This window comes from Chrysemys picta, chromosome 14, assembly GCF_011386835.1.
Source record: "Chrysemys picta bellii isolate R12L10 chromosome 14, ASM1138683v2, whole genome shotgun sequence".
Lineage (NCBI taxonomy): Eukaryota > Metazoa > Chordata > Testudines > Emydidae > Chrysemys > Chrysemys picta.
The window spans coordinates 9,935,474-9,962,529 of record NC_088804.1 but is presented as its reverse complement, the minus strand read 5'-3'; the positions used below and the strand labels follow the sequence as shown (position 1 = coordinate 9,962,529).

The window sequence follows — 27,056 nt, the reverse complement described above, 5'->3', positions numbered from 1 at the left end:
GCCAGTAGGTTATCCAAAGCTAGAAACTGGGACACAGACTGTTAGCTAATTCTTCTGGGGACAACTACAATAGCAACCAGCTTCTGTCTTAGGGAGCAATACAGCCAAAACAGAATTTAGAATTAATCTGTAAGTTTAATACCCCAACTGGGGGTTTCTCCCAAAATGCTGCCTCTCCTTAGAGTGTTTAGATGTGGAAGAGTAAGTACAGTAGTAACTTAAGGAAAAGTGAGACAGGGAAGAGACCTCCTAACACAGGTTCATGATGGGGCAGGAAGCCAAGGGCAGTTTTCAAACCTGCATGCCTAAAATTAAATTCCTAAACAGAAGTGACTTGAGATTCTAAGCAGCTGCAGTTCCTATGGACTTTTGTGAGTGCTCTACACCTCCGAAAATAAAACCATTTATTCAGGAGCCTAGCTTTAGGCGTCAAGTCTGTAGTCAGTTTTTGTTTATTTTTTTAAATAAAGTTCCTACAATGGAGTCCCCCTATCTCCTCCCTCCAACATTTCAGCACAATATATTTTAAGGCAGTTTTGTTTAAATTGTCTTATTTGTTTCTAGTGTAGCTCAGACATAGTGTAAATTAGCCATTAGTCCATACTATGGATGGATATGGTACCATTAAAATAATACATGTCCAGTGATTTCCTAGTGTACCCTTTTCCCCAATTTTTAGAAGATATTTTTTTAAAAGGTAATCTGACACCCAAAGAGAGAAATCCTAGTTGTTTGGATATGTTTAATACTGGCAATAGATTGAGGTAAACTGAGAAAACGAGATCCCCGAGTCTCAACGATCCTTTCTAAGAAGAAACAGGTATACAGTTAAACTATAGGAGTTCTGCTCAGTAAGGAGAGAGCTCCCAGGGATTGGGCAGATAAATATTTCAATGCAGTTACCAATCTAAATTCAGTTCTACAGCCCTGCCCCCATGACCAATCAGAAAAGTGCTCCTTTAAGGCTCTTTAGGGTATTTTCATATTTTACCTGGATCCCATTAGTTAATATAGGACAGTCCCATGAAAGGTTTTCTGACTGAAATCAGTTGTGTTCTAGCTAACTCCATTGAGATCACCAGTAATGAGCAGTTAAGTTCCCACACCAGTCAAGGTCAGTTTCACTTATAGCAATGGCCCACCTTGCCACTTAACATTTCCATTCTAATCATAAGGCAGATTACTGGGCTACTGTTTTTTAAGTCACTCATACCTTGACTTTGAGTACTATTTTTTCTTAAAGGTTTCAGACTCTCATCAGGTTAGTTCCCCCCCATGCTCTCTGCTTAGGAAAGCACAAGCTTGAATACTCAGTTAACATACTAGGTCCGCCCTGAAATGTTTCTCCCCTCCCCCCTCCATTATCTAGATCTACTGTTGCCCTCAACCCGTACCTGGAAGAAAGCATTAGCTTTAATTTCTTACCCACCTTCAGTAAGATATTCCAAATAGCTATTATATAAGAAATAGACAAACAATCCAATTTAGTTTGTTTAATGTTGTACAAAAAAACTGGTGACTATTACAATGAAAAGTGATTAAAACACTGAATCACATTCGCCATCCCACTATCTAAACAGTTGAGATTCACTTTGCTATTCAGACAATAGAAAGTTTAGCGGTTTTCAGGAAAAAAAAAGAGACATAAAAAAAATCCTTGCGTCACATGTATTCTTCCCTCTACATCTTAAAGCTGTGCTCACAGAGACGGCTTCTTCTATCACACTCTTCAAGTATATGGGAATTCAGTTGTAAATAAAATTGAATCTAAAATAAAAAATAGTTGCACAATGCAAGAGATTTATTTTCATCATTTATATGTAGAAAGTGATTAAATCAGTTGTGCGCGCAATATTTTATTTCTGAGCTAAACAAACACACACCTGACAGAAACCAAAGATGAGATTTCCAGTCAACAAGTATTTGTACTTCAACCAGTAATTGTCTACACCAGGTAGACACTAATCTCAGCTTTACACACAAGTATACTAAGGGATCCAATCCTACAGAACTAATTTTTCTTGAACCTTCAAAATAGCTTCTCTGGCAGAGAAATGCCAATGTGATTTTTGTTTCCATCGGGGGGAGAGGAGGAGGGCAAGTCTTATAGTGTGGAAGAAAATTGCTATTGGACAAACACTGCATATGTCAGGAGTCAGGCATGAACAAGAAGCTACACATAAGAATTATAAACTCTTAAAACTGAAGTTTGCAGAGTGAACAGAGACCATTATGCGAGAAATAGGAAATCTAATTTGTACTGTGTCAAGTATGTATTGATCTCAATTTTCAGATGTCCTTGCTTTTAACTGCTTAGGATCCAGGTTTAGAGATTTGAGACTTCAGCTCTGGTTAAGCTATTGAAAGAGTAGTAACTAACTGTAATACAACCCGTGCCTGCTTAAAGATCAGCATTTTGTTAGTTTTTTGGAAGAGACTTCCTTTGTGGTCTTTATATAGGAAAATTACATCAGCAGTTGCAAAGGCTGACAGCAGATAAATTGGGAGATAAAAATAGAGTAAGACTGGTACAAGCCTTTTAGGATGCTACCAGTTCTGACATCTCAGAGATTTTTCCATGCAAGCAGGTGGATGTGACTGGTAAAGAATAGAACCTCTTTCACTGACAGTTGACAAATTAACCTGTGGGTTGCATGGCAAGTTACTTGAGTTAGATGCTCAGCGACACCACAGGCGACACGAAGAGTAAGATCACTGAGATGACCTGATGAGGTAGAAACTATTTTCAGTAAAGGAGAAGGCTAAGGAATGCACATTTCTTATCTGAATGGCAGTGATGCACCTCAAATATATTATAAAAAACGCTGAGAAATTTATTAGTCCGCATAGTAGTTGCTTATACTGTGAATCTGCTGCATACTATACCTGCTCAAAAGCTGAGGAAGGCTGGAAATGATAGGTCCATATCCTGGGGCATTGTCATAGAGCTCAAACAACGGTGCAGCTACCAGCTTGTAATTTTTTGGGACCGCAAACAAAGCTAAAAATGAATCCAAGATTGAAACCACTTTTCCATTGTTAATACTAACGATTTCGAACTAAGGTTTCACTTAGGGTCCCTCCCCCCTTTAAATACAAAATCACTTCACTGTCATCCAAACGACAGTGTTCCAATGGGCTTATTTTATACAATTAGAAGTGGAGCTCTTATGCTGAGACTTTGTACATATGCACGCCTATCCCACCTATTATCCTGGCAAAGGATCCCAGTTTATGAGGACTCCAAATCAGGATGGATTAAAAAATATAATTGGATATTAAATTATATATAAATATCCTATTTAAAATTAAATTTGAAAGTGGAAGATTGAAAGCTTCTCTCTTTCACCGACAGATATTGGTCCAATAAAAGATATTACCTCGCCCACTTTGTCAATTTATGTTAAGGCTTAAAATCTTCTTATAATCTATTAAAATAATTTAAATTAAATAAAAAAAAATAAACAGTACATGCTTGCTGCCAAGTTTTAAAGAATACTGACTAGTCATTTTCTTTGACTATATTTTAATTATTTTGCATTCAGGCATGAGACCCTTTATTTCTCTCACCCCATTCACTTTAGCAGAACACTTATTAAACTTTGTTTATGGGCCTTGCTTTACAGATGACAAGCTTGTTTCCATTAAAATCAGTTTAACACCACATTTGTTTTCAATATGAAATGTGAAACTGTTGTCTCAGTAGTTTCACACAAAAAAAATAGAACACTGATTAGAATCTCTGCTACAAATGCTTACCCTTTTCCTGCAGCTGAACCAAGAAGAGCTTTTTGTGCTCTTTAGGTTTTGTAATATGAGCTGGAATATAGGGATACTGAGGGAGGAAAAAAAAGTTTAATTAGTTTGTACAGCACTCTGAAAGTACATAGTGATCTGTAAGTGCTTCTTAAAGAATCGGGAATGAGTCACAGAGAAGGACACCACCACATGATGAAAAGGAACTACATCTGATACACCTTTATTCACTTAAAAAAAAAAAAACTATATTATAAAATATTAAGAAAGACATTAAGCCCCCACAGTTAAATTTTCAGAGTCTAGAAAGCGTTGGCAGTCTCAAAATAAGATTACCACATTGAACTAGGAAACAGGTAAGAACAATCAAGGACAGCAAGAGAAATTGAACCACATTGCCAAGCACGTTATCATCACTAAACAATTAAAAATAAAAGTTTAAAGGGAGCTTATCTTCTTTACAGGATAAATGTACTAATTACACCACACTCTGAAAAACTAAAGGCCCAGCTGTAGTTGGGGTCTCTAGTGCAGCCAGCAAAAGGAACAAATCTTCAAGCAAACAAAAAAAACCAACAAAGGAAACCTGACATGCCATGGCTGCCCAAAAAAGTTGATTAGTAAATGGACTCAGTTTTTTGCAGAAACACACCTTGCTAATTATTTTTAATCATCAAAATATATGCAGGCATGGACACTCACCTGTGGAGGTTCAAAGTTTGGTCTCCACCAGTTACCAATGCAGTCATCAATCACCCAGTCTTGCTGAACTCCATCCTGACGTCCCAGTATCTGTCAAAATCCAGTTGCAGTCAGAAAACCTCTACATGCTCCATTGCTAGTACTCTTAGGAACCAGATACTGGAAGCATTAAGGGATGCTGTAATAAGGGTTTAATGCAATTCAGAGCCAAGCTAAAGTAGTCTTATATTAGAGTTAGAATACGTATGTACTAACCGATGTACTTATGCAAGTCGTCCTCATGTTCCAGACAAGGTATACAACTAGGCTTAACTACATCTCTCAGGGTGGGATTTTGCACACCCCTGAGAGGGGCAGCTATGCTGATGTAACTTTTCAGTGTAGATCGGCCTTTAGAAACATTTTTTGAAAATATGGTTCACAAATGCAATTGAGTGTAATTGACCCCAAGAGCTAGAATATAAAGCCATTTAATCAGAACTCACAGGAGTTGTGTAAGTAATGGATTGTCCCTGGTGTATAAATTAAGCAACTAGTTCAGGATAGCAGAGGACAATTGAATTGGATGCAGAGTTATCCACAATGAGGCCCTTATCATTGACTGCGTCTGTCTATCACCACCACTGTATCTGAGCACCATAATCTGATTTATTCTCACAATACCCCTGTGAGATAGAGAAGTGTTAACCCCATTTTACATATGGGAAACTGAGGCACAGAGAGGCTAAGGGGAGACTTGTCTAAGGTTGTGCCAGGTCACACAGGAAAGTCTGCGGTGAACAGGGAATTGAACCCTGGTCCCTCAAGTCCTAGGCTAGTGCTCTAACCACTGGACAACTCTGCTTCTCTCTGGCAGAGGCAGATTGCAGTTTTCTGAGGCCCCGGGCCAGGAGCAAGTGGAGGCCCCCTGCTCTGCCCGCCCAGCTTCTGCCAGGGGCAGGGCTTGCCCTGCTCCGCTTGCCACTCCAGCCAGGGACGGGGTCGCAGGACGGGGCTTGCCCTGCTCTGCTTGCCACTCCAGCCAGGGACGGGGTCGCAGGACGGGGCTTGCCCTGCTCCGCTCGCCACTCCAGCCAGGGACAGGGTCGCAGGACAGGGCTTGCCCTGCTCCGCTCGCCACTCCAGCCAGGGACGGGGTCGCAGGACGGGGCTTGCCCTGCTCCGCTCACCACTCCAGCCAGGGACTGGGTCGCAGGACAGGGGATTGCCCCACTCCCCAGCAGGAGCGCCGAGTGGTTTGAGTGAGACAAGCCCCTGCGCCAGGACCTGTTCCCACAGGAGCACCAGGCGGGCAGAGCAGGTCGCCCATTTTCCCAGGACCCCTGGGCACGGGCCCTGTTCGCCCAGTGGCTAACCCACCACTGCTCTCTGGCACTATCATAATACAAATATACAAATGAAGTAGTAGATCACACTATATGAACTACCAGAAAGAAGTTAGTTGGGAATCACTGAAGCACTCAAAATGCTAGGAATGGCAAAAAGGCTATTTATAATGTTTTGTCCAAAAACGTTCAAGAACGATTCAACATTCAATTGCATTGGAGAAAACTGTAACAACAAAAGAAAAATGAAGAAAATATACCTCTGTCATTAAACGTTTGAGACCTTCTACCTCATCTTCTCCTGGATTGAGTTCACCACCTGGCCTGTGAAAAATTAATGATGAGAGCTAATGTTATATCTTTTATTTTATTTATAAATATATTCACAGGTAAGTTTAAGCGAGTCTCAGTTCTTCAGTTTTAGGGATTTACAAACTCACTTTCAAGTCTTGACAGAGGAAATAGAAAAAAAAAAAAAAGAGTCTGAACTTTCAAATTTCACCTTGCTGGATTTATTACAACTTCAAAACTAAATAGAGTAGCATGCATGGTCACTATGATTTTTTGAGGCGATCACCTCCAATTAGTTTTTTCATGGCTACAATGACTTATTTTCAGTAAGACGTGATAAATAATAACGTGCACTATTCCTACAAGGACTTTTGAAAAGGACACAGTTTAGCTACAAAATTTAACAGAAAGGGCCTAATGATTTTAGAAAAATGCAAAAAAAGGAAACGGGTAGGTTTGGCTGTAGGAATTGTGCCTTCATTTGTTTTAACCCCAAAAACACCACTTGTAGGAGTGTACAAAAACTAGAAGGTAACCCATTGTGGGGAGATAATCCTGCACTAGTCTGGTGGTCTGGATAACCCAACAGGTCTTTTCCGTTGGGAATTCTCTAATTCAGAATTTTGTGAAATTTACAAGAATTAGTCTACTTTCTGTTTCCATATCAAGAAAAGCATAGCAAGGAAACAGGATGATCTATAGGCAGCTAGATTTTTAAAATTCAGCCTCAATGATTTAACATGTTAAGTGAGTGTGTTTATACATGATTTCCCTTCATCGTGTCCCTTCATTCAGGGGCAATAATGATTATTGGTGATGAATTCTAAGAACATCGCCTGTTGATAATGTGTACTACAGTGAAGACTAAAAGTCAGCACACTTAATAGCACATCATCATCAACTTTCTGCAGGAAAGAGATGATTCAGAATGTTTCCCCATATAAACATTTGCAACAGCTGGATCTCACACTTCAATCCATGCTCAATGAGTACAGCTGAGCAGCCTGTACACTTGCTATATGACTAATCTGTTAGTTGGTAATGCTTTGTGATTCTACTAAATGTTACTGCAATGTCAAGTTCCAACAATATACACTTACAGTTTGAAGAACGTTGTACCTAGCTGCAACAGTAACACATGGGGCAGCCTATGCTCGTGTACAATCAGAACACCCTCTACAGTCCGCCTCATTCCAATCTTGTCAAATTCTTCCCTCATGCGCTGAAATCGGGCTGCCACTGAACTGTCCTTCTCATAAAGGGGCTCCTTTGTGCCAAATGTATAATTTGTAAGTGGATACCTAGGAGGGGGAAAAAAAAAAACAAAAAACACCACATATTACTATATCATGAAGACTAATCCAGATCTCACATGCACAAGTGCATAGTACTTAACTTGAGGGTCAGCTACTGTAGTTGCACAGTTAGCAATCACGGATTTCAAAATATTTATGATGAAATATTCTAATTAAATTATTTGGGCTCCACTTATGTGAGAGACTGTAGACTGTCCCTCTCCCACCACAAGAGTTAACTTCTGGGTCACACACAGTAGCTGGTCCAGGGTTTGAAGCTTTCTGCAAATGGCAGTAAGAGACTCAAGTAAAGAGCCCATACCTCTGTGACCAACTGGATCTCAGCACCTGCCTGAGTTAGGAGAGATTTTAAACTTGTGGTTTAAAAATCTGTTTAACAGACTTTTGAACACTCATTCTAATAACAGGGAATAGGTTTGTTAATAAGCAGGGGATGTTCCATTATATTTTGATGATTTGTATTTGATTTTATTGATTGGTGGTATGCAGGTGCTTTGATGAAATATGCCAATATACATTTCTAAATAAGTTCAATGTGATGACTATTAATGTAATTATAAACATTCAACTTGAAATCTCTCTTTTTTAGGTTCTTCTTTTCTACAACCTTAATCTTAGAGACAGCTTCCCAAATTCAGTGCTACTTTGGAATTCCCCCCCCGCACAGAAACCACAAAGGCTAGCACTCTGAATACCATAGCCTGCTCTTATGCATACTACTATTCTATAAGCAACTCTAGTTTTAGAAGCTCTTAATGAACATCCTCTCAAATCCAGGTCCCTTGTTTCTGATCACTGGTGTCTTTATTACCCGCATTACCATTTTCTTGCATTTTCTCCTCTTTATCTGTAGCTTTAGGATTTCATCACTACTTTCTTCTCACACTTAATTTATTCCAAGAATCTTAAATTCCAATTCAGTCTCTAAAATAAGGTTATATTTACCATACAGCAATGCTGTTCACTTTATAAATGTGTCATTCTTTAACCTGGGTCCAAAAAAAATTCCACCTGTACTGATCACACAAATTCCAAAGAATTACAGCTTCCTGCTAATATTTTTTTCCTCCAGAAGGAAACCCTGAACATTAACATTTTCACTTTTTAAAATGAGTCTGATCCCTTTGGGCTGTGAGGATAAACTCGACTATATAAAAAGTGATGCATGACTGTCTTTTTGAGTTTGTAATTGTTAACTGTTGAGTATTGACTATTACATTTGTTATTTGCTGTTACTGCAACTTCACAAATCTCCCTATCAAAGAGGAAAGTACCAGAATGTGCTGTTCATTGTAAAGCAAGGCTTGCTTCAGAATATGGCCCACTAAGGCATTACATAAAGAAATTATTTTTATTGCACATTAGCACTTGCATCTTTGATACTCAGTGTAAACCATGTTGCATCCTGCAGCTCCCAGTAGTCCAAATATTAAATATTTTTATGTACAGTCAGTAAACACTAAACAGTGAATACACGCGGGGTACAAACTTCTATGTCCCATACTCAAGCTGGGATACTACAGTGGTAGATGCAGTACAAAAACCTAAGTAGAACAGATGTGCAGGGCTCCGAAAGTAACGTGTTCTTCAATTTCACTACATAGCAGCACTATAGCTACTCAGAGGTGGATAGTTCAGACTAACGAGGCCTTCCCAGTTACTCAGAGTTCAGTCCTCCCCAGCGTGAGCGGATGGGGTTAGGCGGGACCTCCTTCCTGCGGGCCGGGGGGTCCCCCCAGGGGGAGATGGGGCTGAGATATAAGTAGGGGGATGAAGAGGAAGAGTTGATGCCTGTCTCCAGCGTCTGCAGCTCCCGGGGACTGAGGGGATTTTCTCCCGGGGGAGATCTACGGGGCGGGTCTCTCACAGAGAAAGGGGTGTCTCCCCCAGGGAGGAAGGGGGAGGGTCTTGCCCCCGAGGGCCGGGCACTCACAGGGGGGCGGCCTGGTCCCGCGGGGGCCGGGGAATGGGGCGCGGGGCCGGGCACTCACAAGGGGGCGGCCTGGTCCCGCGGGGGCCGGGGAATGGGGCGCGGGGCCGGGCACTCACAGGTTGATGGTCCGCTCCAGCGTGAGCGGCTTGGTCTGCTGGATGTATTTGTTCCCGAACTGGTTCACCCCGCGGGGCCAGCCGGTCTGCGAGCGGTTGGGCGGCACCACCGACATGGTAGCGCGGCGGGCGGGGGGGAGGGGCTGGGTCACTGCTACTCAGCGGCGGGAGCAGCTTCCACCATTAACATCCCCGCCAGGCCTCACACACCGCCAATGGCTGCGCCGGAACCGCCTGCCCGCGCGCCGGAAAGGGGAACCATAGAGACGGGAGCACAGAGCGCCTGGACCATAGAGAGCGACAACGGTTCGTCTTCCGCCGCCCGCCCTTCTAGCCGCTAAATCCGCTCCCAACGCAGGAGCCCTACGCGTCCCCATTGGCTGCTGTAGCCTTGCCCTGCCCCACCCCCAGGCCTCTCAGAGCTTTGCCCTGCCCTTCCCGGCTCACGCCGATTGGCTCCGCTGGCTGCGCGAGGGATGATGGGAGTTGTAGGCGCCTGCTCGGGCTTGCTAGAGCCCCGCGTGCCGGAGCGGGGACAGTTTCAGCATGAGCGGGACGCGGGCCCGGGACCCCGCTCAGGGGGAGCCGGGCAAGAAGCGGGGCAAACGGGAAGTGCGCGGGGAGTTCGCGGCGGCCATCCGGGAGCCGGCGCTGAAGGAGAAGGCGGGGGCCGCCTGGGGCCGCAGGGAGCCGCTCACCCACGGTACCGGGGCCGGGGAGCCGGGCCGGGCTGGGGGCCGGGCCCCCCTCGCTGAGGAGCGCGGGCAGGGCCCGGGGCTGGGCAGGGCAAGGGCGAGCGCCGGGGCCGCGTCCCGGGCTTCACCGTGTCTCATTTCCCGCCCTCAGAGGCCATCGCGGTGGATCCTGCTCCCTTCTGTCACGGCGTGATCCCCGACTTCCTCCCGTGCCCGGGCTTCCTGGACGGGCTGCAGCGGGAGCTCCTGGACCTGGATTTCCACCCCAAGTGCAACGATTTGTACAAGTTCAAACAGGTGCTGCTCCGGGACAGGCTCTCTGCGTCTTCATCCCAATGGCACAAATCGGAGAGGGGCGCGGGGCATTTCCAGAGCCTCTTTAAAGTGCTTCCAGACATGAGCCGAGCCTCCGACCGCCCCTGCAGAACGTGTGACTGCCACCACGGAACAGCGGGCCGCGCTGTGACATGATGAGCAAGACCCCATTCTAGGGCCGATATTTTCAAAAGCTGCCACTGACTGTTGAGTGGCTCCGGTTTTACATGCCGGATTTGAGATACTTTAAACCTTATTTTCAGAAGTGCTGAGAATGCGCAGCTCTTACTGACTTGAACTGAAGTCTGGGGTGTTCATCATCTCTGAAAATCAGAACCAAGCCGTTTTGAGTTAGGCACCCAAAATCAGTGACAGCTTTTGGAAAACTTGGCTATATCTCGCTCACACGTCTAGGCTTGGAAGGATTCGATTTTTATCAGTACATTTCAATTTCATCATACACAAAAAAACAACAAATATTTCCAATAATAATAATAGAAATTTACAGATAGGCAAAGTAAGAAAAATGCTGCTTGACAACTTATTAGAGTTTGACTTAAGGATATTTACTTGGTGTATTTTGACAAGTGACATTGACAACTTGTGTTTTAATGGTTATAAAGCTTTAAGTTTTTGAATATCAATGTCTACTGTCATTAAATAATTATTGTCCAATCCCATTCAGTTTCCTGCAATTGGGAAAATTCAAATGAATAAACATTGGAAAAAATCTTTAAATCCCATAATTTTGCACCACTGTAAAAATGTAAATCGATATAATAAAAAATCTTTAAAATCAATATCAGTGGCTCTCAAACTTTTTTACGGGTTAACCCTTTCACATAGCAAGCCTCTGAATGCGACCCCCCCCCCTTAAATATATAAAAAGTGTTTTTAATTTGCAACACCATTATAAATGCTGGAGGCAAAGTGAGGCTTGGGGTGGAGGTTGACAGCTCGCGACCCCCTGAGGGATCCCGACCCCCAGTTTGAGAACCCCTGATCAATATTATCTGTTAAAATTATTTTTTTAAAATTTGAATTCTGCCAAGCCTACATATGTGCCATGATTGTCTCTGTGGTCTATAGGGGATCTCAAGTTAATGACAAAGCTGGGAGTGAAACCCCTTTAGGGCCTATGTCCCAGTCTTCTGCTCTGATCATGTTACCAGCTCCCTCCTATTGCACTCTGAAGTTTATAATTGTAAAGCAGTCTAAGGAAGATTATTCTTCTTGGGGTTGTTTATGTGCTGTGTTGCTTGTCTGTCTATACCCATATGAACATGAAATAGTATTTACTGATGAGTCCATCTGCAACTCTAATTCTGCAGAACTGCAGGAGAATGCAGGTTTAAACCTAAATACTAGACAGTAGTACTTCTTTTCTGGTTTCTCCACCTCTGGCCCTCTGAAAATTGGCTGTCACTCCATCTCTGTCCTCTGAATGAGAAATTCCTATGTCTACATCCTGTACAATGCTGAACTTCGAGGTTCTTTGGAGGTGTGGTAGCTCTAGAATACAGATACTCTCCTCCCAAGTGCAGACACTTCTTTGGCATGTCAGTGACTCAACCTTGCTACACAGTCTTGGACTGGTGCCCTGAGACCTTTAACTTGCATCGGTGATGGTGGCATTGTGCCTAATAACTTTTGGGTTATTTAATTCCACTTTTGCCTGCGAGGGCCCTCTGCTATCCATTCTGCACTCCTGTTCCCAGAATAGTTGCAGAAAAGTTACACTGATGATGGTCCTAGAAATATATATTTTAAGTGCTGTCCTTAGTTATCATTTCAACTGTAACTTAGAGCACAGTCTAAATGAAATAATTCTTCTTATTTTCCATGCATGTCCATAGTCTGATGATCTGACGAAGAGAAAAGAGCCTCACATCTCGGCATTAAGGTAAAATAGCTCCTGTAAATCATGGCAAATGATCAGGCACCCTTTTCTAGAAAAGAGACATGGCCAGAAAATGAAAATCATTTTGTGAAAAAATTGTGAAAAATCCTGTTTCAGGGTTGTTCAAAATGGACTCTCTTATGTAACTGTTTCGTGATTATTTTTCTGATATATTTTTAAGTGGATTGGGACCGTTTTTTAAAAGACTATTGCTAGAATTTTTTGTTTACCAAAAACTTTCTATAACTATTTTTATAATGTTTACAGTAAACATTTCAGGAAAAAATACCAGAAAAAAAGGCACAGTTAAAAAAAAATTATCAATATTGTCAAACTTTGTGAGCTTTTCATTAAAATTTCATTTTTGGGAAAAGGCAATTTTTTTCCATGACACAACATTTTGTTCAAAAAACTTCAATTAGCTGTTCGTGTAATACCCTATTAAAGAGACACGTGTTACAGGAGAGTACAGTTAAGGCAAAGCAGAGAAGTTGTGCATCCCTCGCCTTGTAAGGTATATGTTAATGAATGAATCTAACGTGATAGTTTGCCTTAACAGATCCAGCACTGGCTTTGCCAGTTTGATTATCTCACTCTTTTGTAGAGGTGGCTATAACAGCAGGCAGTTGCTAAGGAAATATTGGATTTGATGCTGGACAGGTCAGTGAATGGAGCTTTGAAGGGAAAATCTAAGACCTAGATTGAAAGCTGAAATCCCTCTTTGAAGTGACACCGAAGTGAGAGCTTAGCCCGGAGCAATGCTGTAGTGAAGAGTTTGTAGCATTTCTATTATCAACTTCTCTTCTGACAGAGGGGTTTAATAGCCCAACGGGCTTTAAACTCAAGGGTTCCTGTTCAGATCCATCCCGAGTCTATATTAATGGAAAGTCCTTGGCATTAGATGGCTGGACAATGGCCTCCCACACCACAAAAATCATTCCTGAGATTGCTCACAAGATAACAAATTAGTACCAGTCTCAGAGAGGCCAAGGGTGGATTTGGTGTTAGAGACAATTTACTCAGGTCAGGAAGAGGTGTCACAGTTCAGGGCAACTGCACCTGTATTGCCTCCTCGTGGTACCACAAGGGCACCCACTAAGCTCCCGGCTCCTCAGCTGTCACTTCACTTGGGCAGAGAACTGCATCTCTCTCCCTCCTGACTGGGGTTTTCCCAGGCTGCACAGTTCCCTGCCTATACTGTGATATCCCCAGCAAATCAGACTGCCTAAAGAGGGCTGCTTTGCATTCTCCTAAGAGGCTATAAACAGTGTAGTTGCCCACAGTTATAAGCTACCACACAGCCCTTTCTAAGCATTTATTGTTAAGGTGAAAGCATTACAGAGAAAAGTTATTAACGTATTAAAACATATTAAAAACATTTTTGCTAATAAGCTTACCAGAGATCACCTCCCAACTCTGAGGGCTGTGGCAGGTGAGCAGTCCTTCAAATCCCACCAAAGGGGTTTCCTGTGGTTACAAGTTCATAACAGCTGTTAGGTCCGAACAAGAACCCCTGTGAATCATTCATGCTTTTCTTTATAAGGTTTGGGCCTTGGATCTTGTTCTCGTCTAACAGGTGAGCAGGAGACAAAGGTGCCTTCCTCAGGGTGAAGCTTCAAAAGGCTGAGTTCTTGCATAACCAGAGGGGACATATTTGCATACGCCTCTCCCTAGAGATTTTCTGCGAAACCCACTTAGCTTTATTATCCTAAAAGTGTGTTCTTGTCTGGCACGTTGTTTAAAATAGACCTTCGAAGCTCATAACACTTCCCAGGGTTTACACTGGCTACGTCTCTCCTCTAGAGAAGTTACATACTATCCTACAATAATACATCACTCCAAAGCTATTTAAACTTAATTCAATAAGATCTCGCAAAGATATTTCCGGAAATTGCCATATCTGTCAAAGGAGGCTGTCCCCTCTCTACTTCCCAGTTGTCGAATAAAAAATAATTTAACTTGCTAATTGAGGGTCGTCCCCCACCCCCACCCCAGCCTGCTTTCATAACTGACATTTGTGTACTCAGAAACTTACAAAATGTCCAGGGCCCACACAAATCCTTTAGATGGGGTAAAGTGGCATGTCACTTCTGTGTATGGGATCATTTTAATTATATTTTGCCATGTTAATGTAATCATCCACCATATCTAACCTGCCTGATGCATCTTTTTGGTTTGGTTTGTTTTTTCTTGTTAAATCGAACATCGTCTCTTAACGAAACCCCCGTTTATCTCCAAACTGTGTGACCAGTTAACTCAAGCTGTATACGATATGCTTTACTGTTTTGGGGGAGGGGGGAAGAAATTGCATAGATTCCCCCATCCACCTAGTTCTAATGATCATCGCAGGTTCCTCCTTGATTGCTTCCCCATTAGCATTTCAATCCTCTCACCCTCCGTTCCCCCAAAACACTTATTTTTTAGCACTGTAAAATTGCTGTTTAGAAGTCTGAAACTTTCATCTCTTTCCTTACTGACTAATTCCATCCTCACTGCTTTGTTGCTGTCAATGTTTCTCAGCAGCACAGGGGCTGCACTCCTGGAGGTTTGTTGTAGGGTTGCCCACGAATGCAGGGCTCCTGGCAGGAATTCTATGACCATGTACTCAGTGCTGCAGCACCTCAACCTAGGAAACCTTTAATGCTGAGGCGCTGCGTGTCCCATTTGCTGTGTGCTTGTCGTCTCAGGAAAGTTCTGTTTGAAGAGTTCCGGGAGTGGCTGGCTGCAGTTACCCAGGTGGAGCTGGAACCAACCATTGACCTGTCCTGTGCTAAGTATGAGCATACAGGTGAGTGAGCAGGGTGCCTTCTCCTCGGAGGGGGTGGAGAGCATTACATTGCCAAGGGGACCCCAGTTTCAAAGCTCCCTGGGAACTCCTGCTCCTGGAAGCTGTCCTCCAGCAAAGCAAAGATTCAGGCAAGAAGCAAGTCAAAAAAGGGAAGAAGTGACATACCTGGGTATTTTTGCTGTTAATAGTTTAAACTGGGCCCAGTGAACTCAAGAGCTTCCCCCCGCCGCCACCCGTCTTTGAAGAAATCCAGTGTTTGTGGCCAGTCCAATGGCCCCAGGATGGCTAGGAGTTCAGCTTCTGGAAGTTAAGGTTTTTCTGGTGTTTGTCACTAATATCTTGTCATGTGGGTCCCCGTGCTGGCCCAGGACTGAGTGGGTCACAGACACCAGACTGCCCCTAGAAGTGGTTCTCCTGGACTAAGACTGAGTGAAATCAATGGAGTGGAGAGAAAGAAGCTTGCGCTGGTGCTGTCCTGGCTGAGTAGACCTTCAGTCACCAGCACTGTCAGGACAGCATTTCTTGCCAGCGGGGAACTCGCTCAAAGTGCATTTTGATGCCACTGTGGTTTTAAGAGACAGTGTTTGAATCGTTCAGGGAAGCTGAGCAATTTCCTCTCCCTGGGCAGTAGCGAGAGGAGAGGAAGGTGGCAGGAGGGCCCTGTAGCTACGCACTTTGATGGACGGGTTCAGCTGATGTCATCGTAATGGAGTCCAAGGAAATTACCCCTACGAGGTCTGTGAATCAGATGGGCTTGTGGCCAGGTGAGGGTGCAGCCCCAGGGAAGGGGGTGGATTTTCTTTCACAGGTGCAGGGATGGGGAATGGCCACCGAAATGAATGAATTCTCCAAGCCCTATGCAAGCCTGCTAAAACTTGTGATTGCAGATGCCCTGCTGTGCCATGACGACGAGCTGGAGGGACGGAGAATTGCCTTCATCCTGTACCTGGTTCCACCGTGGGAGAAGAGCGACGGGGGCACTCTGGACCTGTACAGCACAGACGGTAGGCTCATGGTCCCCTGGCTCTGTATGTCTGAGGATGTCAGTTATAGGGACGAATTTGGAACACTTTGCTTCTGTGTGTCTTCCCAGCAGCCACCGTTAAGACACCGTTAAGGGTGAGGAGAAGCAGCTTCGTTCAGGTGGAGGCTGGTGTGTTGCAGTGACCGATGTCTCAGAGTGAGACAAGTGAAGCTGTCACTTGGGATTGTGCTACTGGTGATGGCTCAATTTGAGGACTAGCCTTTGGGGGGTGAAGCAGATGGCGGGGGGGGCATGAAGTGTGTAGATGAAGAGGGCAACCTTTTATTTCTGACTCGTAGCTGCAGAGGGAGGTGATGGGGGTGATGCCAGTAGCCACACTTCTGCCCAGTACCCTCTGTGGACTGGACTGTTCAGTGACTGAGATCCAGGCAGGAGGAGATGCCCACTCTGGTGGGCATTTAGGCCTCCCAGGCCAGCTTCTTACTCTGAAGCTCCCTCCTATGTGGCCTGCAGGACTTACCAGTCCCAGGTGGTTCTGGAACCAGCACAAAGGGGCTCGTGGGGGCAGAGGGGGATTTCATGTCTGACTGTAAAGAGCACGTGCGGTCTTTTCTTGCTCAGGCCACTTTCAGCCGCAGCGGGTCGTCAAGTCGTTAGTCCCTTCATGGAATTCCCTGGTCTTCTTCGAAGTGTCTCCTGTCTCTTTCCACCAGGCAAGGAGCTGCTCTTCTTTCTTCAACCAAGTGTGATTGCTGTAAGCATCCATTGTGTGTATTGTGGTAACACCCTAAGGAGCCCCAATCAGAACGGAGGCCCCATTGTGCTAGGTGCTGTACAACCACAGAGCAGGACAAGGGCTCTGAATAACATCCTGGCTCCAGTGTCAGCCGTCATGTTCTTTCTGTGAGTTCTAAATAAAACCATCTCACGGACACCAGAAAATACCACGGGGTGGTGCGCACAGCAGCAAGGAGTCGAAGGGGAAACAGCAATGAGAATAGGCCAGCCGTGGGCTCAGCTATGTGGCATAGGGTTTTGTTTAAGATACAAGTGAGATAAATAACAGAAAGCCCTACTGGTCATTCCCCAAGCTGTTATCCGTTGGCAACTTATTGTAGACCTGTAAAGCCATGTGAATTCATAGCTTAGCCTTGTGACTGCCTCCTGCTAACTGAAACTTAGTCCCGTGTTTAGCAACATTCAAAGTCCTGCATTCAGTCATTCACACTGTTAATATAGGCTTTAAAAAACCAGCTGACTGTATTGGGAGTGCTTTTGTCAAAGGCTCCCAGACACAGAGTTCACCACTTGTCCCCTGGAGTACTTGCAATCGCTGAATCTCTGCATTTGACCCTTTCATTGATGAATCTAAGTGCCTTTGTGTTGCCATTGGATGGCTAGTGAGTGTCAGCATGATACAAACCCCTCACAGCAGAAGCCAGCAAAAATCCCTTTTCTCAAACATCCAGCAAGGAGCATTTTGCTGTTACTGCCAAACACATCTCTGAATCTTGGTCCAGGCTTCCTTTTTTTCATAGTTTGGAAGTGAGCTGGCATACAAGAGCATCTCCTAGCACAGCAGTGACCCACCACACTTAGCATATTGGTGGCATCTTTGTTTTCCATCAAATGCTTTGGGGAGTTATTGCCACCACCCCAAATTACTCAAAGCCCCCTAGGTCACTATATATCCTGAAATGTGGAATTAACACCTATAGTTAACTTCACCCTGAGCCACATGGAGGTAACTAGCTCTTGTCAAATTTTGCACTAATCAGTCCTCGCATCACAATACAGAAGCCCCTGACTTCCACTGACCAGTCTGGAATTCACCCCAGTGCAGGGAGCCTATTAAAGTCTATTAAATGCCTGGGTCTTTTGCACAGAGGTGACTTCGCCCTTAGCAAGTGGAACAACTGCATCCTGATGAGAGAGGGTTCTACAGTATATTTTTAAAGGTAAAAACAAACATATGTAAATTAGCATGTGGCTATTGCTCATGAACTGTGACTGCTTCCCATAGTACCTGTCCTGGGCACCCTTTTTTGTGTTTCCTGGCTAGCCACATCACAGCTGCGTTTTGCAGATCATGGTAAATAGTAATCTAGCAAACCAAGCAGCAAAAAACGTATCCCGTAGTTCTTGTTGGCTCCTGCTCTGCCCCGGGAGTAGGGGCTCTAAAGATAGTTCAGGGGTTAAGGCTCTGGACTGGGCCGCAGGAGATTGGGGTTCAATTCATGGTCCTGCTACAGACTTGAGCAAGACACTTAAACTTACCTCGTTTCCCCCATCTAAATTGCAGACAATAATCCTTCCTGTCTCCAGACCTTTGTCTGCCTAGACTGTAAACTCTTTGGGGGCAGGGACTTCTCTTACTAGGTGCATGTACAACACCTCGCACAATGAGGCTTTGAGCTGAGTTGGGGCCGTTAGGCATTGCCATAATACACACATACTAGATGCTAATTGTAATGCGATTCTCACCTTTTCATTTCAGGTGTCTGAAGTTCTGACCAAAGGGAAGTGCCGCTTGTCTGTGAGTGGTTGGTTTCATGGCCCGTCGGTGGCAAGGCCTCCCCGCTACATTGAATCCCTTTTGCCCCGGAGTCCACATCTCCCATACGATGTAAGCAAAAAGCAGAGATCTGCTCGCCCCCACCCAGCCTCTTTCATGTCTGTGGGATACTTAGGAGGCACACAGTTGAGGCAGTGGGTTCCTAGAATTTTACAACTCCCTCTTTTCCTCACTGTTTTCAGCAATCTCTTGGATGCTTAAAACTGAACCATTAACTTCCTCCTCTCTCCCATCCATTCATTGGCTTTGAGACCAAGGATGAAAAGTGCAAGGTTGTATTAGTAGCGACTGGTTTGGGGAGAAGGCTGGAGAGTTCTATTTTGGTGGTGGGGGTAGGTCTAGTGAGAGCTTTGTGTAAGGAATTCTGTGCCCATTGCAAATGTCTGCAGCAAATGCCGTGGGCAGTAAGGGGATGGTCCAGCCCTACGCCATTGTGCGGGGGAAGTCCCATTATCTGTGTAATCTCAAATCCAGCATTCAAACTGAGATGTCGTTTCTATTTCAGCATGAAATCTTGTATGAGTGGATCAACCCAGTTTACTTGGACATGGATTCCCAAGCCCAGATCCAGGAGGAATTTGAGGAGCGATCAGAGCTTCTCCTGAAGAACTTCCTGAAGGTGGGTCCAGGATCATGTGCTGTGTGTGGGCTTGTTCCCCAGTTGTGGTGCTGGTGGGCATTGCGTGGAACACGAACTGGTAGTGAATGCGGTGGGTCATTTGTGCAGCTGAGAAGCCGAGATCCAGCTGGTCTTTCTTCCTCCTCTTAGTGGCTTCAGGCAGGAATGGAGGAAATGCCGGCTGCAACCCTTCCCCGCCCCCGATTTATCCTGGTGAAGTTATATAGATTGTAGCCCCTCCTCTGCACAGGGACACCCTGACTGAACCACAAACACTGCTCCAACTCCTCGTGGTCCCTTCTCTCGTCCCTGCTCTGCCGCCTGTCCCCTAGCCCTGTTTTTGGTGGAATCCCTAACCTGAGTCCCTGTGTCATATAGGCTAGTCTCCTGGGCAAGAAGCACTGGGCGGGAGGAAGGGTTGCTACACCACTTGTGAAATACATGACCAGTAGAGGCTATGCTCTGTGACTTGGCATCCCTATGGAGGCTGTGGGTCCTGGGTCTGATTCACCCTGCCTGGCCCTTTGTGCAGTCACAGATACCTGTGTAAAGTGGGGAATGCGCTCACCTGTGTGAGCTCAGAGGATGCTAATCTAGTAGCATTTCATGCCCGTTCTGCACAGGTGTAATTGATAATACAAGCTGCAGGGCAGTGGAGGATCACAACCACCACCCCAGCCCCCGGATTCATCTAGCCCCGGCTGGGCTGGGGGGGACAAATGCAGTTCAGAGAACTAAAGCTGGATGCCTCGCCCAACAGCATTGAGCGGCTATTATTAATGCACCAGGAAAGCTTGTGGAGCAGATGTGTTAAAGGGTTCTGCAATGCGTTTGGCTCCTAGGGAGAGAAATTTCAGCTTGTGTGTGAAGCTCTGCAGAAAGAAGACATCAAATGGAGCAGCCGAGGACCCCCCAATAAAAGGTAGTGTTGTGTCTGTGCTGCTGCCTCCTGCTGGTTAACTTGGTCAGCCATGTTCTGCTGGGGAGGTGCCTACCAGATAGTCTCCTTAGTCTGAATGTTGGAGCCTTACCAGCTCTCTCCTCCAGATGTTATGAGAAGGCTGAGGAGGGGAGCCTTCCGGATGTCCTGAGGAAGTGCCTCGAGTTATTCCACTCCGAGGCCTTGTTCCTGCTGCTCTCCAACTTCACAGGCCTAAAGCTGCACTTCCTGGCTTCCTCTGATGATGAGGATGAGGAGGGAGAAGAAGGAAGAGCTGCAGATTGCACTGGACACAGCTCTTCCAAACCCAAGCAAGGAGAAAGCAGTCAAAAGGCCAACGGCCGTGCTGACCAAGTAGATCAGCCTGAAAATGACCCCCAAACCAAAGAAAGTGATACAAAGAACAGTAAGTAAAGCCAGCAGGGCTGGAGCTAAAAGAACTAGAGTGAAAACCTGGTCCCCATTGACGTCAATGGCAGAACTCCCATTGCCTTCGCCCCAGGCTACAGTCAGCTTAAGAGTGGCCTCTGATTTTGAGTGCCCACCTTAGGCCTGATTTCCAGAGGTGCTGAGCACCCACAGCTCCCATTGACTTCATTGGAAGTGGTGAGGCTCTGCACCTGTGTCAATCAGGCTCAAGATGTCTGAAGTTGGACACCCAAAATCAGGGGCTGCTTGTGAAAGCATTTGGCCTGAGTTAATGACTTTCTGCAGGTGACACATTGAGTAACAGTATTTTAAAGTCACCTCATCAAGTTGAAATCTAGTCAAACTGTTTAGAAAGAGTTAAATAGCTTCAGGAACCGCACCTGTCCTGAACCCTTGGCCACTTGTAATGTGGTTTTACACCCACATTTTCCTAGTCTCTTACAAGTACATTTGTTCTGTGAAAGACCCTGTTGCACCCTAAATTACCTAAGCTTCCTGGTGGGCACTGGTGGTGATGGAAATCAGTTTCCTCTCTTACACTCCTAGCCCATGGCCTCCACTACTTCCATTCCTCCCCTTCTGTGTTTTTAACCACTCCCATTCATTCTGGCTATTGTGAAACATTGTGATTGACTGAGGAAGCAAGAGGCCCTGGGGTGTAGGGGAGGGAGGATGCGAATGATAAACTGGGGCTGCCAAACTCTCAGAATCGGAAGGTCTCTCCACATCCTGAGGGATCCCAAAGCACTTTCCCCAACTTGATCTGCACATCCCTGGGCCGGTTAAGTATTACCCCAGTGTAGGGAGGGGAGTCTGGGGCAACACCCTATTCCTGTTGAAGTGCCTGGGTGCCCATGCAGAGCACAGAGGATGCTGGGTTTGAAGTTTCGAGCTGAAAGCCCCAGACAGGAAAGCCACCTGGAGCGCTTCCATTTTTCAGAGGCTGGTAAGAGCATTGCTGGACTCCATATGTTAGCCCTGCCTGGGTTTATCACATGGCAGCTCCCGGCCCCCCTCAAACAAGGCACATGCCTGCTGGGAACTGGGAATGAAATTGATGGTGGCCATGGCCTTTTCCTCTCCTCATCTCCCACCGGGGCTTCCAGACCCAAATCTATCTGCTTTACAGAGGAGGTATTTCAGAGGCTAAATAAAGATGCAGAGCTTGTTTGCCTGCCTTCTCCTTTGGGGCGGTAGATGTTAGTTCTTGTGCAGCTGCTGTATCCTCTCAGGCTGGTTAGACTCTTGCTTTCCTACCTAGGTTCAAGTGTCCCCATGTGCATGGGGGAGCTGAGGCACTGGACAAATGGCCACTACACTCTAGTCCATGACACCCAAATCACAGAGTTTGCCCTGGACCTGCTGTTCTTCTGCGGCTGCGAAGGTATGTGGGGGGAGATCCAAGCCTTCCCTTTCCTTGCTGCCAAGGGGAAAGAAAAGGGACTTCTGTTAGGAATCATCTAGCCTCATCTGTTAAATTTTCAGCAGTTTTGAAGCCACCAAACCTTTCATGCTGTTCTCTAAATAGAACGCTCCTTCCTACTTTTCTCCCAGTTCTAAGTGATGTTGCCCGGCGTCCCTGCTAATAGTCATTCGCAGCAGGATTCGGACTGCTGACGTAGGCCAGTCCCACAGTGGTTGGCTCTGTACTACCACACAGTAGCGCTAGGTTACTTCCCAATGGATCCTCTGACTCCCTGGGCCAGGCCAGGGCACTTTGCCAGCCCTCTGGGGAAACAAAACACGTCTTGCAGTATTACCCAGCTGATTGGGGGAGTTTCTGATGGGAATCCTGACTCAAGAGCATGCGGCTGGGGGACAAGGCCACCCCCAGGGGAGTAGAGGGGCTGTTTCCTTGGAGACACTTCATGTGACACTATCATGTGTAGATTTTTTTTTTTTAAAGACATAATACTGAAGCCTGCATTTTTCCGAAGTAACAACCTCCCACCCCCAAATTCACTCATCTGCAGGGCTCGCTAGTCAGGCACTAGCTCGTCACTTTTGAAAACTGAAGCCTAAATGGTCAGAAGTATTTTTGCGTCTTGGTCAGCTGCCAGCAGCCCTGGGGATGCACAAGCCAGAGTCCATATGAGCGTGCTGGGACCAGCAGGCCTATCCTATTCAATGGCCTAGTTGCAACTAAAACCTTTGACTCTTTAAATGACTGGGAGGTGTCTGTTCCGTGTGTGTGAAACCCAGAGAGGGTCTAGCCGCTTCTTCCAGGGTGGCAGTAATCCCCTGGGTGTGTGGGGTCCTGGTGGGTAGTGAGGGATACTGATTCAAGCCCATGTCTCTGCATGACAACACTGGCCATAGGTAACTGGAGGTAGTATGGTACCCAAGAACTTTGGAGAGCAAGGTGGAGATGCTACTGATCTAAGTGGGTCCGTGGGAGTACAAGAGTGCCCTGAGCTTTCTAAGTCTCTCTCTTCTATTTCACCTTTTCAGATTGGGATGCAGAGTTTGGTGGCTTTACATCCTACATTGCCAAGGGTGAAGATGAAGAGGTAAGAGTTGAACACACCATGCTACTTAAGCCCTGGCCAGCAGACCTGTTCCTAGGGGCATAGTGCTAGAGCAGCACGGAGGTTGCTCTAACCTACACTGGGGAGGTGGAGAACATCGAAGCAGTTCCAGGATTGGGGAGCAATGAAATACGCCCCATCTTGGCTGTAGGCCGTGATTATTGTGCACAGCTGGGCCCGAAATGTGTGTGTCTGTAAAAACTGCGCACTTGCCACGTTTTCTCAGGGTTGCTTGTCTTGGTCCCAGCCCCAAAGAGCTTACACTCTGTCTCTGCCTTTGTTTCTGTACAGCGCCTAACACAACAGGGTCCCCAGTCCTATTTGAGGCCCCTGGGTGCTTCCATACTAACAATGGTAATATTGGGTCAGTGCTAGGCTCCTTTTAGATGAGGCAAGTGACAACTGTCTAATAAAGAACCTAAGCTGATGGGTCTTAATATGCAGCAGGCTGTGTCGTTTATTCTCAGGCTTCTGCTGGCGTCATGCCATTGGTGGCAGTATTCAGCATAAAAGCTCTCACGATATTGTCCCGCTGTTTGCTGTAACATAACTTATTTTGGCGCTGGTTCTGATGTGAATAAGAGCTTGAAAATTTGTTTTTGTGAAAATAACTCCTGCTTCCCCCTCCAAAAACACCAAAACAAGATCTCCCTTGTCTGTTCTAGCTGCTGACGGTGAATCCAGAGAACAACTGCTTGGCCTTGGTTTACAGAGACAAAGAGACTTTGAAATTTGTGAAGTATGTTAACCATCGTAGCTTGGAACGTCCAAAAAAACAGAGCAGAGCTGGATTCTGGGACTTCTCTTTTGTCTACTATGAGTGACGGCACTGGGCATGGTCATCTTCTGAGAGGGAATGGCTTAGTGATACAGTAATGGGTTTTGAATAGGCTCCTGGACTGGCTTCTTAGTAGGTGCATCTGTAATACGTGGATCAGTTGGCGCCATTTGCTAAGCCTAGATTTGATTCACCTCACAGAATACGAGCTGTCACGCTGGTGTTGAAGTCCAAGTGACTTTCATAGGTTGTTGTTTTTTTAATAACAAACGGAAGCACTGTTCTGCTGTCCACTCTTAACTCTTACTCACTCTCACATTCTGGTGCTGCTCCACCAGAGGGAGTCTTACTTGGATCCGTAACACTCCACTCTTGAATAGTTCTTTGCATAGCATTCCAGCCCAGCTCTCCTGAAGAGCCCTGCAATGAATGTACATCTTGCCATGAGACACATCAAGACTTTATGTAACCCCAAATTGGTGACTGCTATGAGCACTGCACAAATTTATACTCCAAAGCCTTCAACTGATCATCAGGAGGAAAGAACCAGGCTTTATTCCAAACCAGGGCTTCCTGACTTCCCCGATGTGCAAGCCATCTCTCTTCTGGGGCCTGATTGTTCCCTCTGCAGTGAGAAATAGTACATGCAAAGCATCCTGCCACATAACTGCTGTATTGTCTAGGAGCTGGTGGGTACAGGAGAGAAGCTTGTGAAAATGTCTGCCAAAAACATAGTCCCCCCCCCCCCCCCCATGAAAAAAGTGAAACTTTGTATATCTGGGAAGGGACGAGGTGGGGAGAGATGATAGTTGAGGGGGAGCCTTCAGCCTCACTCTACTTGTACTGGTACAAAGAACAAACCTGTAGGATTTTAGTGAGCAGGGAAAGGGGAGTGGGAGGATATAAGCAGGGGTTAAAATAATGTGGGCTGGTGGAAAAAACATAGTTAAGGGCCTATCCCCCCTTCTTGTCTCCTTGGCAAATACAGTAGGTGGGGTTGCCATCCCCAGTGTGTCTTCTCACCATCACCCTTTAAGCTGCGGCCTAATTCTAGTTGGGGAGGGGCGTGGTCTCCATCACTCTTGTAGCTGAATACCTAATTTTGCATTCTGCGCAGCTTGTTCCATCTAGTCACCCCAGGCCCCTGGGGTTGCAGGAGGCTAGTTCGGACACTGGTTGCTCAGCCATGACAGGAGCAGTACATGCTTTTAAGTTTTTTAAAATAAAATCTTAAAAGCAGATTGGCGTGACCTGCTGTCCCCGCGCGAGGTGCAGTTCTGACTTTGCTAGGCATACCACGTTGCTGAAGCGGTGAGGCATTATCCGCCCACTCACTGGTGCTGTCACAGAACGTGCTGGCTCTCAGGAAGGAATAGTGTGGCTGAGTTCGGTACAGCTGACTAACTACTACGTTGCACACGCTGGTGCTGAGCTTATTTTGCATTGCCTAGAAGGTGTTTTGCACCTTCAGTAGTAACTGACTTACACACCTGTGCTTTTGCTGCAATTAATGCCTTTGCAAATCCATCTAAGCCTTGGAATATAGCCCCTGGGCTTGCAAGGGGATGGGAGAGAAACATGCACGTCCATGCCTTCGCATACCAACTCGGTGTGGGATGAAGCAGCATGGGGAGGGAGCCTGCTACCCCCCCAACCCCCACTTTCTGTGGAGATCTGTGACTTCCTCGGGGTATGTAACCCAGGACTGTTATTGGGCTCAGAAATGGCGAAGTGCTGGAGCACAGCGAGCCGTTTGCTCTCTGCACATGATCTAGCTTTAGCCAGAGCTTCGTGTAATTAACTAACTTGCTTTCATGATCTGGTTTCTCTGTGCAAGGTAGAGACTGGTTTCATAGATTCCAAGGCCAGAAAGGACCATTGTGATCATCTGGTCTGGCCCCCTGTATAACACAAGCAAGAGAACTTCCCCCAAATAATTCCTATAGCAGATCTTTTAGAAAAAAATCATCCAAAAGGCTTTCTCAGCTGGTTTGAACATTTAAACCATGGTGCTGTTTTAAGCCAGTTGTGATGAGTATAAAACTAGAAACAAATCCTAATGGAGATCAGGATGCTTTCCAAATCTTGAATGGGTACTTTAGGTTAAATGCCAAGCCAAGCTGCATTTCTTCCATGTTGGGTATCACTTCCTGGTCTATAGTTATCCTTGAGAAATAGATTCTGTCCAGTCTTTGAGATGCCAAAGCTGAAACTACTGTACAGTGCAATTTTCCATGCCTAAAAGGAAAGTTGATCAGGTGGCTTAAAATACAAGGGAGAAGCACATAATCACCTACAAGGATGTGAGGGCTGCAAGCACCAAGAGTACAAGGAAATGTTTAGAGGGCAGCCAGGCATTGGAAATAGAAGTGAAAGGTTGATTTTATGGAAAAGCTGATTATTCTGTGTAACAACTACTTTCTCCTAAGGCTGAGCTCCAGCAGTCTGTGGAATAGCCTCCCAAAGGACGGGCTAGAAGCTGAACCTGTGTGAAACCAGCCTAGATACTGCAGTGGAGGAAACCAGCCTCCACGGGTTGTACTAGATAAACTAACCTCTGTGCTCTATGAAATATCGGTGCGTCTCAGCTGTATGGCATAAAGTAACTTTAGAAACAACTGGCACTGAGGGAGCTAAAAATCAACAGCTCCCCTTGCTCCCTGTAAGCCGGGCCTTGGGGTGGAAAGAACAAGTCCCAAGATTACTTGAAATGCAGGAGGCAGGCACTTGGCATTTACTGTATACTGGATTTTCTATCACATTAGCTAATGTTTAAATAAAAAAAAAATTTGTTTAATCTTGACAAAGACTATACAGCAAATATCCCTCGCTACAGGCTCTGTTTGCTGATACTGAAATACTGGCAAGGTAGTTCAAATTGGCCCTGCTTGTAAAATGCACTGATCTTCAGAAGAAAGATACCATCAATGTGAAACGTACCCATGCCCCAGAAGGGAGGAGGAAGAGTGACACAGAGGAAAAACAAAAGATGCTAGTGACTAGCAGTTCCATGAACAAAGTGGGACATGCTGTGAGCTGCAGTGAAGGGATACATACCAGGCAAT

General features: G+C 45.6%; 2 protein-coding genes across 2 annotated transcripts; one reads left to right on the top strand and one right to left on the bottom strand.

The window, feature by feature from the left end:
* Positions 1-1,478: 1,478 nt before the first annotated feature.
* On the bottom strand, positions 1,479-9,707 carry NUDT21 (nudix hydrolase 21). Its single transcript, XM_005306267.4, has 7 exons — positions 9,440-9,707; positions 7,175-7,375; positions 6,044-6,107; positions 4,459-4,548; positions 3,760-3,835; positions 2,887-3,001; positions 1,479-1,767 (listed from the first exon to the last, which is right to left on the bottom strand). Exons 1-7 carry the CDS (start codon positions 9,553-9,555, stop codon positions 1,746-1,748), a joined length of 684 nt encoding a protein of 227 aa, XP_005306324.1. The 5' UTR covers positions 9,556-9,707; the 3' UTR covers positions 1,479-1,745.
* Positions 9,708-9,890: 183 nt separating this feature from the next.
* On the top strand, positions 9,891-26,798 carry OGFOD1 (2-oxoglutarate and iron dependent oxygenase domain containing 1). The gene is made up of 13 exons (XM_008166898.4): positions 9,891-10,142; positions 10,286-10,431; positions 12,306-12,352; positions 15,037-15,137; positions 16,025-16,141; positions 16,744-16,835; positions 18,620-18,748; positions 19,203-19,316; positions 20,159-20,238; positions 20,364-20,662; positions 21,947-22,069; positions 23,137-23,195; positions 23,879-26,798. Exons 1-13 carry the CDS (start codon positions 9,986-9,988, stop codon positions 24,035-24,037), a joined length of 1,623 nt encoding a protein of 540 aa, XP_008165120.2. The 5' UTR covers positions 9,891-9,985; the 3' UTR covers positions 24,038-26,798.
* The last annotated feature ends 258 nt before the right edge of the window (positions 26,799-27,056 follow it).